The following is a 12,170-nucleotide window of genomic DNA, read 5'->3' as shown; positions in this document are numbered from 1 at the left end:
GCAGCTCCAGTCATGTTTTAAGACATATGAAATGCTCTGCTTGAAATAATAAATTGAGTCCCACGATGCAAATTGCCAACCGCCCCTCCGTCGCGCAAACACAACACGTCTCTGCCATCGTTTAGTGGCAACTTGTTGAAACTTAGCTAGCTTGAAATGTAGTAATTAGCAGGAACGTTAACGCTAGTAGTCAGTAGTGAGTTTGCAAAAATTACGATGGTGGTTACAGCTGGCTCGCGCATCGCCAAAGTGGTTGCCATAGGTTACACATGATAAGCATAGCGTCACCCTGTCCATTAGCGGGATTGGCTCCTTAAGTTTGTGACATCACAAACCCTGCCAATCTGAAAACATGTTGTTCAGCCTGTCCTTGGTACACTGCAGTTTAAAAGCTTGTCACATGCTTGTTTGTCACATAGATGACTTTGGAGCTTTGTTACTGTGCTAATTGCTATATTACACTTTATTATAAGTGTCTCCTGTAATCCATTTCTGAGCATAAAAACAAGCTGTTACTTTATTTCACAGAAATATAAAGGATCCTTATCCAGTCAAAAGCCAGCAAAGACTAAGTCTGTATCTTGTACAAATGTAAAAAGTGTTTTTGTAGAACTAAACTGACCAGACTAGGATTAAAAAAAGTTACACCAAGTGTTTGCTTCAGTGAGCAGTCAGCAAAAGTATGAAAAGCACTCTGAAAATAGTGTGAAAGTAACAGCAGAAAGTGTGAGACAGTCTTCTTAAGCAGAAACTTTGAGATGTTGTCTTGCATGCAGCGGCCCAGTGGCTGTGTGACTTTTAAAGCCACTTATTTTTCAGGCATTGTTTTTAATAATGAGAAATGTATGAAGCCATTCGAGGCTTAGAAGTTGTTCTGAAAGTTTTAACTTCCGGTTTGAAGGTTTATTTAAAGGTCTTTTTTTCACCCTCAGACTGGAACCTTTGAAAGCAAACATCTTAAGCAAAGATTGGAAAGTTTGACTTCTGCATTAATCTGATGCAGTGGCTCAAAGGGCCGCACTGAAGTTTGCACATTATGGGTTTCGTGCCTGAGTAAGTTTTGAAAGCCAACACCCAGAGGAAAGGGTGAAAAGTTCTCAGCAAGGGGCTTTTAATGTTTAACTATTACTCAGCAGTATGCAGAAGGAGAAATATCCTATGAATTATAGTGCACATGGATAGACCTGCAGGATACTGATATGTCTGACGGTGTGTTTGACTGCTTTACCCAGGGCGAAAATACTGAAAAATGTATCCGCTGAGGTAGATGGGGGTTAGAGGGAAGGAAATACTGTACGAGGGACAGGAAACTTCGGCTAATGTTTCCCACGGTTCATTCAATATCCATCGAGTGAAAACCATGTGTGATGAATACCTTTATAGTGTAATCCGCACATTAGCTTTCCTGCCAGAGTTAGACGAGACGGCACCGCTATCGTGTGTGTATGCTAAAGTTGTAGTTAGCATCTCCTAGCATAAAGACTGCTAGTGAGGCTAAGACAAATTAAATCTATTTTATACAAACAGCAGTAAAAGAGTAAAAGACAAGTTAATGTCGAAGAAAAAAGATAAAATGTGTTCATAAGTGAGCTTCAGAGGTGCTGGTAGGTAGAAATTCTGTCCTTGGAGGAAGCTGGGCTAGCTGCTTTAGCTCTTTGCGCTAAGCTAGTTTAACTGTCACCTAGCTGTAGCTTCAGCGTACAGACGTGTGAGCGGTATCAAATTTCCCAGTTTTCTTTAAACAATGATCAATTGTTTATTTTCAGAAATACACCGTTTAATTTTAAGCTTTATTTCATTCATGTTTTATTTCTTTATAACACTTGTGTGTATTTATGTCCTCTGAGCACTCCCTCCTGTTTCCTTTTTTGTTTCTGTTAGATCAGCTGCCATGAAACTTTAAATCGACCTTAAGGCGAGTTAGGTCCATGCTATTATACCATGCAGAGTCTCGGGGGGAGATCAGGCTATGTTTAATTCCATTTCTTCAAGGCTTGTTGTTAGTTTCAAACCCTGTGACTCAACCGAGTGTGCTCTGAGCGATCATGACAAACAGGGGAGGGAACGCTTGTGCTTGACCAAACATTTTAGAGGAATATCATGGTAAATTACCATTTGCATCTGGCACATACTAATTTAGTGACCTTAAGTCACCTTTGGTTGCAGTGCTGCTGTTGGGGTCATATTGCATTGTTTCAGTGGAGCTTGGAGGTCAGCGGTTACAGTGCTCAGACGAGTTGATCTTTTCAGGGAAAAACGGAAAATAAAAAAGCTGCTTTAAAACTAGATTTACCTCTTAGCCTATTAGAAGAAATCTTTAAATATTTAAACTTTTCTTAAAAAAATAATGTGACTTATTTTGTCCTGTTTTAGATACTGATATTAAACACTTTAGTAAGTAAGTAAGTAAGTAAGTAAACTTTTAGTTAAAACTTTTTTTAAGGATTCCAAAGTCTGTAAATTTGTGATTGTGTTTTTTAATTAAAGCACTCGTAACTTGAGTAAAAGTGCTGCTTACATTAATGTAGCAATGCTAACTACCTAGCGGGCTTAGATAGCCAGGCATTGAATTAACATCAGTGATGGACGGATGGATGGATGGATGGATAGATGGGCAGCTAGATAGATAGCTAGATAGATAGATAGATAGCTAGATAGATAGATAGATAGATAGATAGATAGATAGATGGATGGATAGATAGATAGATAGATAGATAGATAGATAGATAGATAGATAGATAGATAGATAGATAGATAGATAGATAGATAGCTATCTTGCTAGCTGCCCAGATCGATAGATAGATAGATAGATAGCTGCCCAGATAGATAGATAGATAGATAGATAGATAGCTTGCTAGCTGCCCAGATAGATAGATAGATAGCTTGCTAGCTGCCCAGATAGATAGGTAGATAGATAGATAGATAGATAGATAGATAGCTTGCTAGCTGCCCAGATAGATAGATAGATAGATAGATAGATAGATAGATAGCTTGCTAGCTGCCCAGATAGATAGATAGATAGATAGATAGATAGATAGATAGATAGATCGATAGCTGCCCAGATAGATAGATAGATAGATAGATAGATAGATAGATAGATAGATAGATAGATAGATAGATAGATAGATAGATAGATAGATAGCTGCCCAGATAGATAGATAGATAGATAGATAGATAGATAGATAGATAGATAGCTTGCTAGCTGCCCAGATAGATAGATAGATAGATAGATAGATAGATGGATAGATAGATAGATAGATAGCTTGCTAGCTGCCCAGATAGATAGGTAGATAGATAGAGAGACAGAAAGAAAGAAAGAAAGAAAGAGAATATTTTGTCTATAAAACTCCATCCATGTGAAGTTAGTGTTTGGACTCTCAGAATACCTTTGAATCTCTCAGAATATCAAAGACTTCACCGTACGTTCACTGCATGTTCTCGGCAAAGGCCTACATAGGCTGAAATGTCCAAGTGCAGCACATTTCCTACTTTTATGTTGTAACACTTTTGAAGCTGGTGAGACGAATAGCAAAACATGAAACGGAATCACATTTCAAAGGAACAGCCAGAGGAGCGGACGAGGTCAAACAGGGACATGCTACAGAGCAGTTAGCAAATGGCACATTGTTGTACTGAGCCATTTACGTGAGGTTAAAATGTGCAGCATTAAGCAGTGCTTTATTGATACCTGAGGGGGGGTTCTCTTTTGCAGCTGAAGCAGATTTAGCTTCATAACAGCAGATAGGGTGGAGGAATCTTGCAATGGAAGCAACATGTTGGACTTACTAGTATCTTACTGCTGTTGAAGCTCATTTACAGTTGGAATATATGCGAGACTATCAAAGAGCAAAAGCCTATTTAGCTGAACTTCTCCTTGGCGAGGTGTTTGGGTACTTTGCCTAAAAACTCACACGCTTCCCTATCAGTCTTAACTGGCACTGTGCATTCCCTGACATCCCCAAAATAGCTCAGGATTCAATACTTAGGCACCCCTATAAAGACTTACCAAAATACCCTTGCTGAGCAGCCTACCTACAAATCTGGGTAGCTGTCTATTTTGTAGCTTATTCAAATTGGATTCATGAATATTTCATTCCCAATCCAAAGCGCTTTTTAACCTCATTTTCTACCCCTCCGTGTTGAGTGATGCACACAGTGACAAAAAACCTCCCTCAAAAGCGGGCTTTAATCTGAGACAAATGCATTTTTAAAAAAACGAGGTGGCCAAAGCCCGAATGTGTGTTGCAATATTTATCCGAGTGTCATATGAGACCTAGTTAGATTGCTTTTTTTGTCCGCCCAGCTCTGCTCCCAAACATCCTGAGGATAGACGCAACTCGCCAACAAAAAAAAACAAAAAAATCGCCTGATTTTAATTCAACTTTCTCTGTTTTTCGTCCCAGAAGTCTTGGCACAGGAGCACAGCAGGCGATAGGCCTTGAAGCCAAGCTGACAGTACTGCACTGAGAGGATAGAGAGAGGGGGAGAAAGAGAGAGAGAGAGAGAGAGAGGCAAGCAAGCTGGTGAATTTTTCATTGGGGCCTGAGTCTGGCTGTGGAAAAAGCCTGCTCCTACTGGCTGCAAGGAGACCTGGGAGGCAGAAAGAGATAGAGAGAGGGCGTAAGTATAGGCCTCCCCGTTCAATTAACCGCATACTGCTCTGTAATTTCCCCCTCACATACACACACATTCACACGCACACAAAAAAGCAGTGGGTAGACTGTTCAAGGAAATGTAAGTTTGCAAGGCCTCATGAGCCCAGTTTCTAGTTTCCTATTTAAAAGTTTTAGGGAGTTTTTTTTCTTGGTTTCACAGATTATTGGACTCTGAGTTTGGATGATTTGACTCGCAGTTTCATCAGGTAAGCATTGAGCTCGACTGCAGCTGCCACATCCTTAACATTGATTGGAGAATTAGGTAGGGCTTTAGCGGCCTGAGAGAAGTTTGTATTCTACATTAAACATGGCGGCATTTGAAAAGCTGGTTCAGTGCGCTTACACTTGATATACACTCATTGGCAACGTCATCAGGGACACAACTTTGACAAATATAATGTTAAGTCTGATTGACAGTGTCAGAAAGGTTATTTATCTAACTACATATCTATTATTGATTGCTGTTGTTTGCAGTTTTTTTTTTAACTGCATTAAATTGAAAGGTGTTCCTCATGTTTCGTCCGCCCCTATTTATGTACACGAGAGCTGAAGAATGTAACAAACTCTAGTAGAGTCAAATGACAAGTTATAGCCTTAAAGCATAATGCGAGGGAGAACTGTAGTATTGGACAATATTAGTTAGTAGATGGGGCTGCACGCTGGTGCAGTGGTTAGCGCTATCGCCTCATAGATACAAGGTTCCTGGTTCGGTTTAGGAGCAGTTTGCATGTCCTCCCCGTGCATGCGTGGGGTCCCTCCAGGCTCTCCTCAGGCACTCCGGCTTCCTCCCACAGTCCAAAGACATGCTCGTTAGGTTCACTGGTTACTCTAAAACTGCCAGTAGGTGTGAGTGTGAAAGGTTGTCTGTCTCTGTGTGTCAGCCCTGTGATCAGGGTGTACCCAGCCTCTTGCCCAATGAGAGCAGGGAGAGGCTCCAGCCTCCCCATGACCCTGAAAAGGATAAGCGGTATAGATGATGGATGGATAGTTTCTACATGTGCACCTCAGGGAGAATTATTGGCTGTAGAGGAAAATAAACACATTTGAATCCTTTTTTTCTAAATAAACAAAGAAAAGAATTAAATACTGGATCCATCATTCTAGAATAATTAAAGTCTTTGAAAGGTTTCCTTATTTCCATAAGGAAATGTCTGATGAAATAATATGCAAACAAGCCCAAGAATCACATTAACATTCAACCTGCGTTTTACTCTAAACACATCCAATATGGCTTCCCTTATATAATATAATATATATAATATGACACTTTTCAGTCATTGTCGTGAAAAGGGTTGAGGTTGTTAATAAAATAGAGAAATTAACTGTATGTTATAAGACTTTGACAGCATTTTTGACCATCTTTGTAAAGAGAATCTGCAATTAGAGCAGTAATAGTTAAAGTCGAGGTTAATCCTTTTAGATCACATCCCCGGTAATACTGTGCATCTTTTTGACAATATAGGCCAAAACAAATACAGAAAATCAATTTCTTCGTATTCTTATATCAAAATCCGATCATTTTTTCTTCCGGTAAAACTAAATTTCACGCGTGCTTATGTAAGTTAGCACCAAACTATTTCAACCAATCAATCTGCAACATTTAGCCGCAGAGCACCAAGAACGTTTGGTCAGTTAGCTAGCTACTGCGCTGTGGAGAACGTCTGTCTACGCCCACTTCTCAACGATCAAATCAAATCCCTCTAATAAAATGTCCCACCTGCACGTCTTGTTTCACTTGGAAATACGTCACGATACGGAAGCTAGATACTCTAGAAATGCTGTTTCAGCTCGACTCTAACTGATGAACATACAAATAAATATGTGCGTGCAATTTCAGAAAGAAAGTATGTCAGCAACTGTTGTCTTCCTTTCAACCAATAGTCCACCCCCTTACCTTCAGTTGTGTTGGACATTCACAGCCTTCAAATCGAATATAAATAACTGACAGTGAAACTAATCAGCTTTTATTTGTTTGGGAAACGTTCTGTGTTTAATTCATTATAAACTTGACATATTTCCTTCCTTGTGTTTTGATGCTGTTGCATTTTCTTTGAGTGAGTTTCATCATGTTGTAGTCCGATAACAAACATCAACAAACTCTTCTGACCTGCATCGCTGCTCTCCGTTTGTCCTAAATCTGAACTTTGTTTCCAGGTTTGTCCTGACACGTGTTGCCCGTCAGCCCGTTCACAGAACTGATACCTCAACTGAGCATTTTAGGAAAGTGAGACTTACTGTCCAAAGTATTTGCGGTAATGAATGAACAAACTTCCGTGGTATATCTGCCGCCGCACTGACAGTGATCCAGCTCTGCTCTCCTTTGAGGTACTAACTGGGGACCTCAGCGTAAGCCAGCCGCTTGTCACTCAGTATTCAGCACCCAAGCCAGAGAGAGGACACCCAATTCCACCAAGCGATATGTCTCCTTACTGCTGTGACCTTTAAATGGCCCCTGACGCTTTGACACAGAAAAAACACGCCATGTTGGATGAAACAAAGTGCTCTCATAGCGTTCGTATTGAGCGATTTGGTGATGAACAGCTCAGATGCTAGAAGCCAGCGCAGGGGCATTCCTATATATGTGCTCATTATTGATTTAGACACAAAACCTCGCCTGCATCAGGCAAATGACTCCCCCTCAGGGTTCTTTAAAAGGGGTTGCTCTCCGTTTATGATGTGAAATTCACAGAGAAAAATCAATGTGTTTTTCTGTTCTGGGCAGTTTTGTCCTTATTATCTAATTTCCACTGCTGAGTAATGAGGTAAAACTCCTGAGGGGTCGGGTCGTAGGTAGGCCATGATGATTTAGTCTCAGCGAAGTGAAAGTCACACTGCAAGACTATTTGAGCAGCCTCCAAGTGTCTCTGCGTCTAACTTAAGCTCTGGCATGGGCCTGTCACGCCTGTGGGTGCTATGAGAATGAGCACAACAAATATTTTAGAGCTTAACAATATCCTTAAATACATCGTGATCCCTGACGCTAGCAGTGACAGCACCTGAAACGGGATGAAAAAGGACACTGTGATACCCTCTTTATAGGAAGAGAATGTTTTGGCACAGGGGCAAACTCATGTTGAAAGCAGTCGCCCACCTTTCCCTCGTGGGCCTAACAGTCGCTCTCTCCGCAGACGGACTTCGCTAAGCTCTGGTCATAAAATGTTAGCATTATTTGAATACTGGGGCAAAAGGATGCTTCAAGCAGGACCTCGGCCTACCATTCATTACATAAGAGCACAACAAAGAGTCACACAGTGAAGGGTTATGGCTCGGGGTCGGGTGACAGCAGCATATGATTCATGGCTCGCTGTGCCCTTTTGTCTTGTCCTCCTTGTGGTGGGACCATCCACTGCTCTTAGCCACTGTTGTTTCACAGCCTTCAGAGCTCACTCGCTCGCTGTCCGTTCCAAGCAGAACCGGCAATGTCATTCCTCGTGTCTTCTTCTTTCCTCCGTGCAGGATTTAAGAGAGAATATGGCATGTGTCACAACAGGAGATGTTCCTTTTGCTTTATTGTTTTGATGTTGGGAACAACACGTAGCATTAGCATTGCTTTGGATTTATCTGTAAAGGTTTCTTACACGGAAGAATACATTACCTTGACTACTGTTGCATAAAAAGGTGATTACCGGAGCGGCGGTTGGTGTTTGAGGTACTTGTATGTGTTTAGACAGAGGAAGAGAAATATGCTTGCACCGCGATAACCTTTGATATTATACTCAGGCCAAAGTATTTCTTCCTCTTATATATTGGTGAATGCAGTTAGTGAGTTCCAGCTGAATAAAAGCATAAAATGCAAATGAATAACCTCGAGCTAAAGCATGAATTCTAATATTTCAAAATGCTCTGTGTGTGGACACAGCATGCTGCACGGCCAATACATCAATAGCATACATGCAGCTCATTATAATCCTGGAAACTCATTGATTTTATGCAAATCAAATCCACAAATGCAAACATCTTTTCATTTGCCATATGGCGCGTCCAGCAGCGCGCATTTGTTTATATGCAACAGGTCCGGTCGGAGTGGGGGGACACACTTGTGCTAAAATGGGAATGTTTGGTCTGCAGCAGCAGAGGGCCCCCCTCCGCCTCCTCTCATATGTGCGAGTTTGGAGCTTCTAATAGAGTCAAACAGCTGCTGACACCAGCTGTGCAGCACAAGTGGGCTCTCCATTTGCTACTGTAGGGCTCCATGTGTCCTGCCAGTCTGAACTCATATATGTTTAGGTGACCTACAGGAACCCAGACACAAACAAAGTGGAATATTCAGAAGGAGTAGATGTAGCTGAGGTTTATGTCTCCTTTAGACTCTAAAAATGTGTCCCTCTCTGTTTTAAAGTCAGTGCATCTGCAGTGCCATTCAATGGGACGTTTCATTCTGTTTTGCTGAATTGTGTTGGTGTTCAGTTATATTGTCACCATAATTCACTAAAGTTGGCCTTCCACACATCGATCGGGGGGTTTCCACTAATATCATTCTGATTTATCGATGGAAAAGAGATCAAAAGGAAGCCTAACATTGTCTGCCCTCCACACATTGGGTGGCAGGCACAGCTGTGCACGCAGGGTTTCCCGCTCCTCGTGATGCCATTCATGGAGCGACTGTTGTCAATAAGGGCAATGAGCAACCAAATAAGGAGAAGAGGTCTCACTGCTCAGCCCCCTTCTTACAGACACTTGTGAGAGTATAAATTGGTCCGAGGCGACTCCTCGGCACCACTGGTTCACACACTCGAGATCCGGCGCCTGGTGCTGATCTGGTGAGTACCTGCAGGACTGAAGGGCAGAAAAAGACCAACAGCGGATTTATCATGAGGATGGATACAGGATTTTATCTTTGCCTAACCAAACATCATCTAACTGGATCATTTCATCACATTGGCCTCATCATTTCTTTTCTTTTGCAGTTCAGGGGATTACAAATGTTTTCAAAGACTACAAAATATTAGTTCTATCAGATTTAAACTCTAACCAAATCTTTTATAACATAGAATGTCAACAGGATTGACTATAAGCCATAACCTACTCCCATTTTCTGGTTGTTGTTGTTCAAAAAAGCGACCCAGTTTTGTTCTTTGTGTTTTGTGGGAAGGCAAAATTCTCAATCACCCAATCCAAACAAACAGAGGATTTCAATTCTGGCTCTAACAGTGCCGTTTCGTGCGTATGCGCGCGCGCACCCGTGTGTCTTTCAGAGCTGACGACATGTGCGACGACGACGAGACTACCGCCCTGGTGTGTGATAACGGCTCCGGCCTGGTGAAGGCAGGGTTCGCCGGCGATGACGCACCTCGCGCCGTGTTTCCCTCAATCGTGGGTCGCCCCCGTCACCAGGTAAAGTTAACTCTTAATAAACTCCACATACTTAAAGGAAGAGTATCACTTTAAGCTGTTTAAATCACATAAAAACAAGCTATGGCTTTGGATTAGTGCCAGATTCACCGTGCGTAATTGCGCACCAAAATTACGCATCTATATTCCACCTGATTAATGAAGAACACAGTTCATTCACTGTTTTGTTCTGCATAAAGAGGTAGTAATGTTACACTGTGACGATAAATAGCTCTCCATCATATCGATAACTCCCTTCTTCTCGCTGTTATCAGGGCGTCATGGTTGGTATGGGACAGAAAGACTCCTACGTCGGCGACGAGGCCCAGAGCAAAAGAGGCATCCTGACCCTAAAATACCCCATCGAGCACGGCATCATCACCAACTGGGACGACATGGAGAAGATCTGGCACCACGCCTTCTACAACGAGCTGCGCGTGGCCCCAGAGGAGCACCCCACGCTGCTGACAGAAGCCCCCCTCAACCCGAAGGCCAACAGGGAGAAGATGACCCAGATCATGTTCGAGACCTTCAACGTCCCAGCGATGTACGTGGCTATCCAGGCCGTGCTGTCCCTGTACGCTTCTGGTCGAACCACAGGTATGAAGCTCCTCCACGTATGTAAGACATTTTTGTGCATTGAGTCAACATGAATTACATGTTCACGTGCGCATCATCAGGTATTGTCCTGGACTCCGGAGACGGTGTGACCCATAACGTGCCCATCTATGAGGGTTACGCGCTTCCTCACGCCATCATGCGTCTGGATTTGGCCGGTCGTGACCTCACAGATTACCTCATGAAGATCCTGACCGAGCGTGGATACTCTTTTGTCACAACCGGTGAGTGTTTATGACAAACATGGGACTTCCTCTAACTTTTTACTTGCATATAATTTCTTCACTTTTTATTTTTTAAACATGCTTCACATTTGACTGACATAATCGCTTCCCCTAGCTGAGCGCGAGATCGTGCGTGACATCAAGGAGAAGCTGTGCTACGTGGCTCTGGACTTTGAGAATGAGATGGCCACCGCCGCCTCCTCCTCCTCACTGGAGAAGAGCTACGAGTTGCCTGACGGTCAGGTCATCACAATCGGAAACGAGCGTTTCCGGTGCCCGGAGACCCTCTTCCAGCCGTCATTCATCGGTGCGTAATTACGCACATACACCGAAAACGTAATTTAGTTGTAGTTACACTTTGCCATGAACTGTACAGTTTTCATACAGGTACTTTTTTATTATCTCATTTAGCTATTAATTAATTAATATAAACGATTTTAATATATGTTCTTTTTTTAACTTTAAATATGGAAAAAATAAACACAGTTTGCCTAGAGAACGATGGAGAGATATCTGACATGGTTTCCTAAACGTCACGTGCTTATTACTCATAATAGTGGTTGACTGCCTACTTATGGTCACCATCTTGAGGTCACACTTCTGCTTTCTCGCTTCATTGCCGATAAATAGTCCTGAGTAATCTAGAGCAGGGGCTCATTGTTCCCATTTGCGCCAGCTGTCGGCGGAGCTGTCCGTTTCAGCACCTGTTCCGACAGCTGACGTGGCTGTCACATGTGAGCTTTTGCCGCGGGGGAGTGAAACTCACTAACTTGTCCGCTGCGTTGGCACAGGCATGGAATCTGCTGGCATCCACGAAACCACGTACAACTGCATCATGAAGTGTGACATTGACATCCGGAAGGACCTGTACGCCAACAACGTAATGTCCGGGGGCACCACCATGTACCCGGGTATCGCTGACCGCATGCAGAAGGAGATCACAGCTCTGGCCCCCAGCACCATGAAGATTAAGGTAACTTTGACTCCATGCTGATGACTGTTATAGCTTATTAAAACATAAACATAAGATAAACACGTGTTTGTGTTTAGATCATCGCCCCTCCTGAGAGGAAGTACTCCGTGTGGATCGGCGGCTCCATCCTCGCCTCTCTGTCCACCTTCCAGCAGATGTGGATCAGCAAGCAGGAGTACGATGAGGCCGGACCCTCCATCGTCCACAGGAAGTGCTTCTAAGCGCCAGACTTCTCCCTCTTCCTTACTCTCCTCACCCAATCCCTTTCTTGTGTTCTTGTCTAATTCTTTGTTTTTACACTTAAGTGCAATTAATATGTGGCTTTGTATAGGTTTATAAATAAACAATAAAACTGGGACTTGCAGGAGG

General features: G+C 42.7%; 1 protein-coding gene across 1 annotated transcript; it reads left to right on the top strand.

The window, feature by feature from the left end:
• The first annotated feature begins 9,379 nt into the window (after positions 1-9,379).
• LOC138590956 (actin, alpha cardiac muscle 1-like) lies at positions 9,380-12,170 on the top strand. Its single transcript, XM_069661404.1, has 7 exons — positions 9,380-9,415; positions 9,851-9,989; positions 10,262-10,586; positions 10,667-10,828; positions 10,944-11,135; positions 11,620-11,801; positions 11,879-12,170. The coding sequence occupies exons 2-7, from the start codon at positions 9,861-9,863 to the stop codon at positions 12,020-12,022; spliced, it is 1,134 nt and encodes a 377-aa protein (XP_069517505.1). The 5' UTR covers positions 9,380-9,415; positions 9,851-9,860; the 3' UTR covers positions 12,023-12,170.

This window comes from Semicossyphus pulcher, unplaced genomic scaffold, assembly GCF_022749685.1.
Source record: "Semicossyphus pulcher isolate SPU_LCO1_2020_fin unplaced genomic scaffold, fSemPul1.0.p SCAF_14, whole genome shotgun sequence".
Lineage (NCBI taxonomy): Eukaryota > Metazoa > Chordata > Actinopteri > Labriformes > Labridae > Semicossyphus > Semicossyphus pulcher.
The sequence above is the reverse complement of the archived record's forward strand: the minus strand, read 5'-3'. Positions and strand labels throughout refer to the sequence as shown.

Bases quoted from the DNA above. Each gene is read 5' to 3' on its own strand.
- LOC138590956 (XM_069661404.1), top strand. From the start codon at position 9,861: ATGTGCGACGACGACGAGACTACCGCCCTGGTGTGTGATAACGGCTCC. The intron at 10,829-10,943 runs GTGAGTGTTTAT...CGCTTCCCCTAG, and splicing joins ATACTCTTTTGTCACAACCG to CTGAGCGCGAGATCGTGCGT. The intron at 11,136-11,619 runs GTGCGTAATTAC...GCGTTGGCACAG, and splicing joins CTTCCAGCCGTCATTCATCG to GCATGGAATCTGCTGGCATC.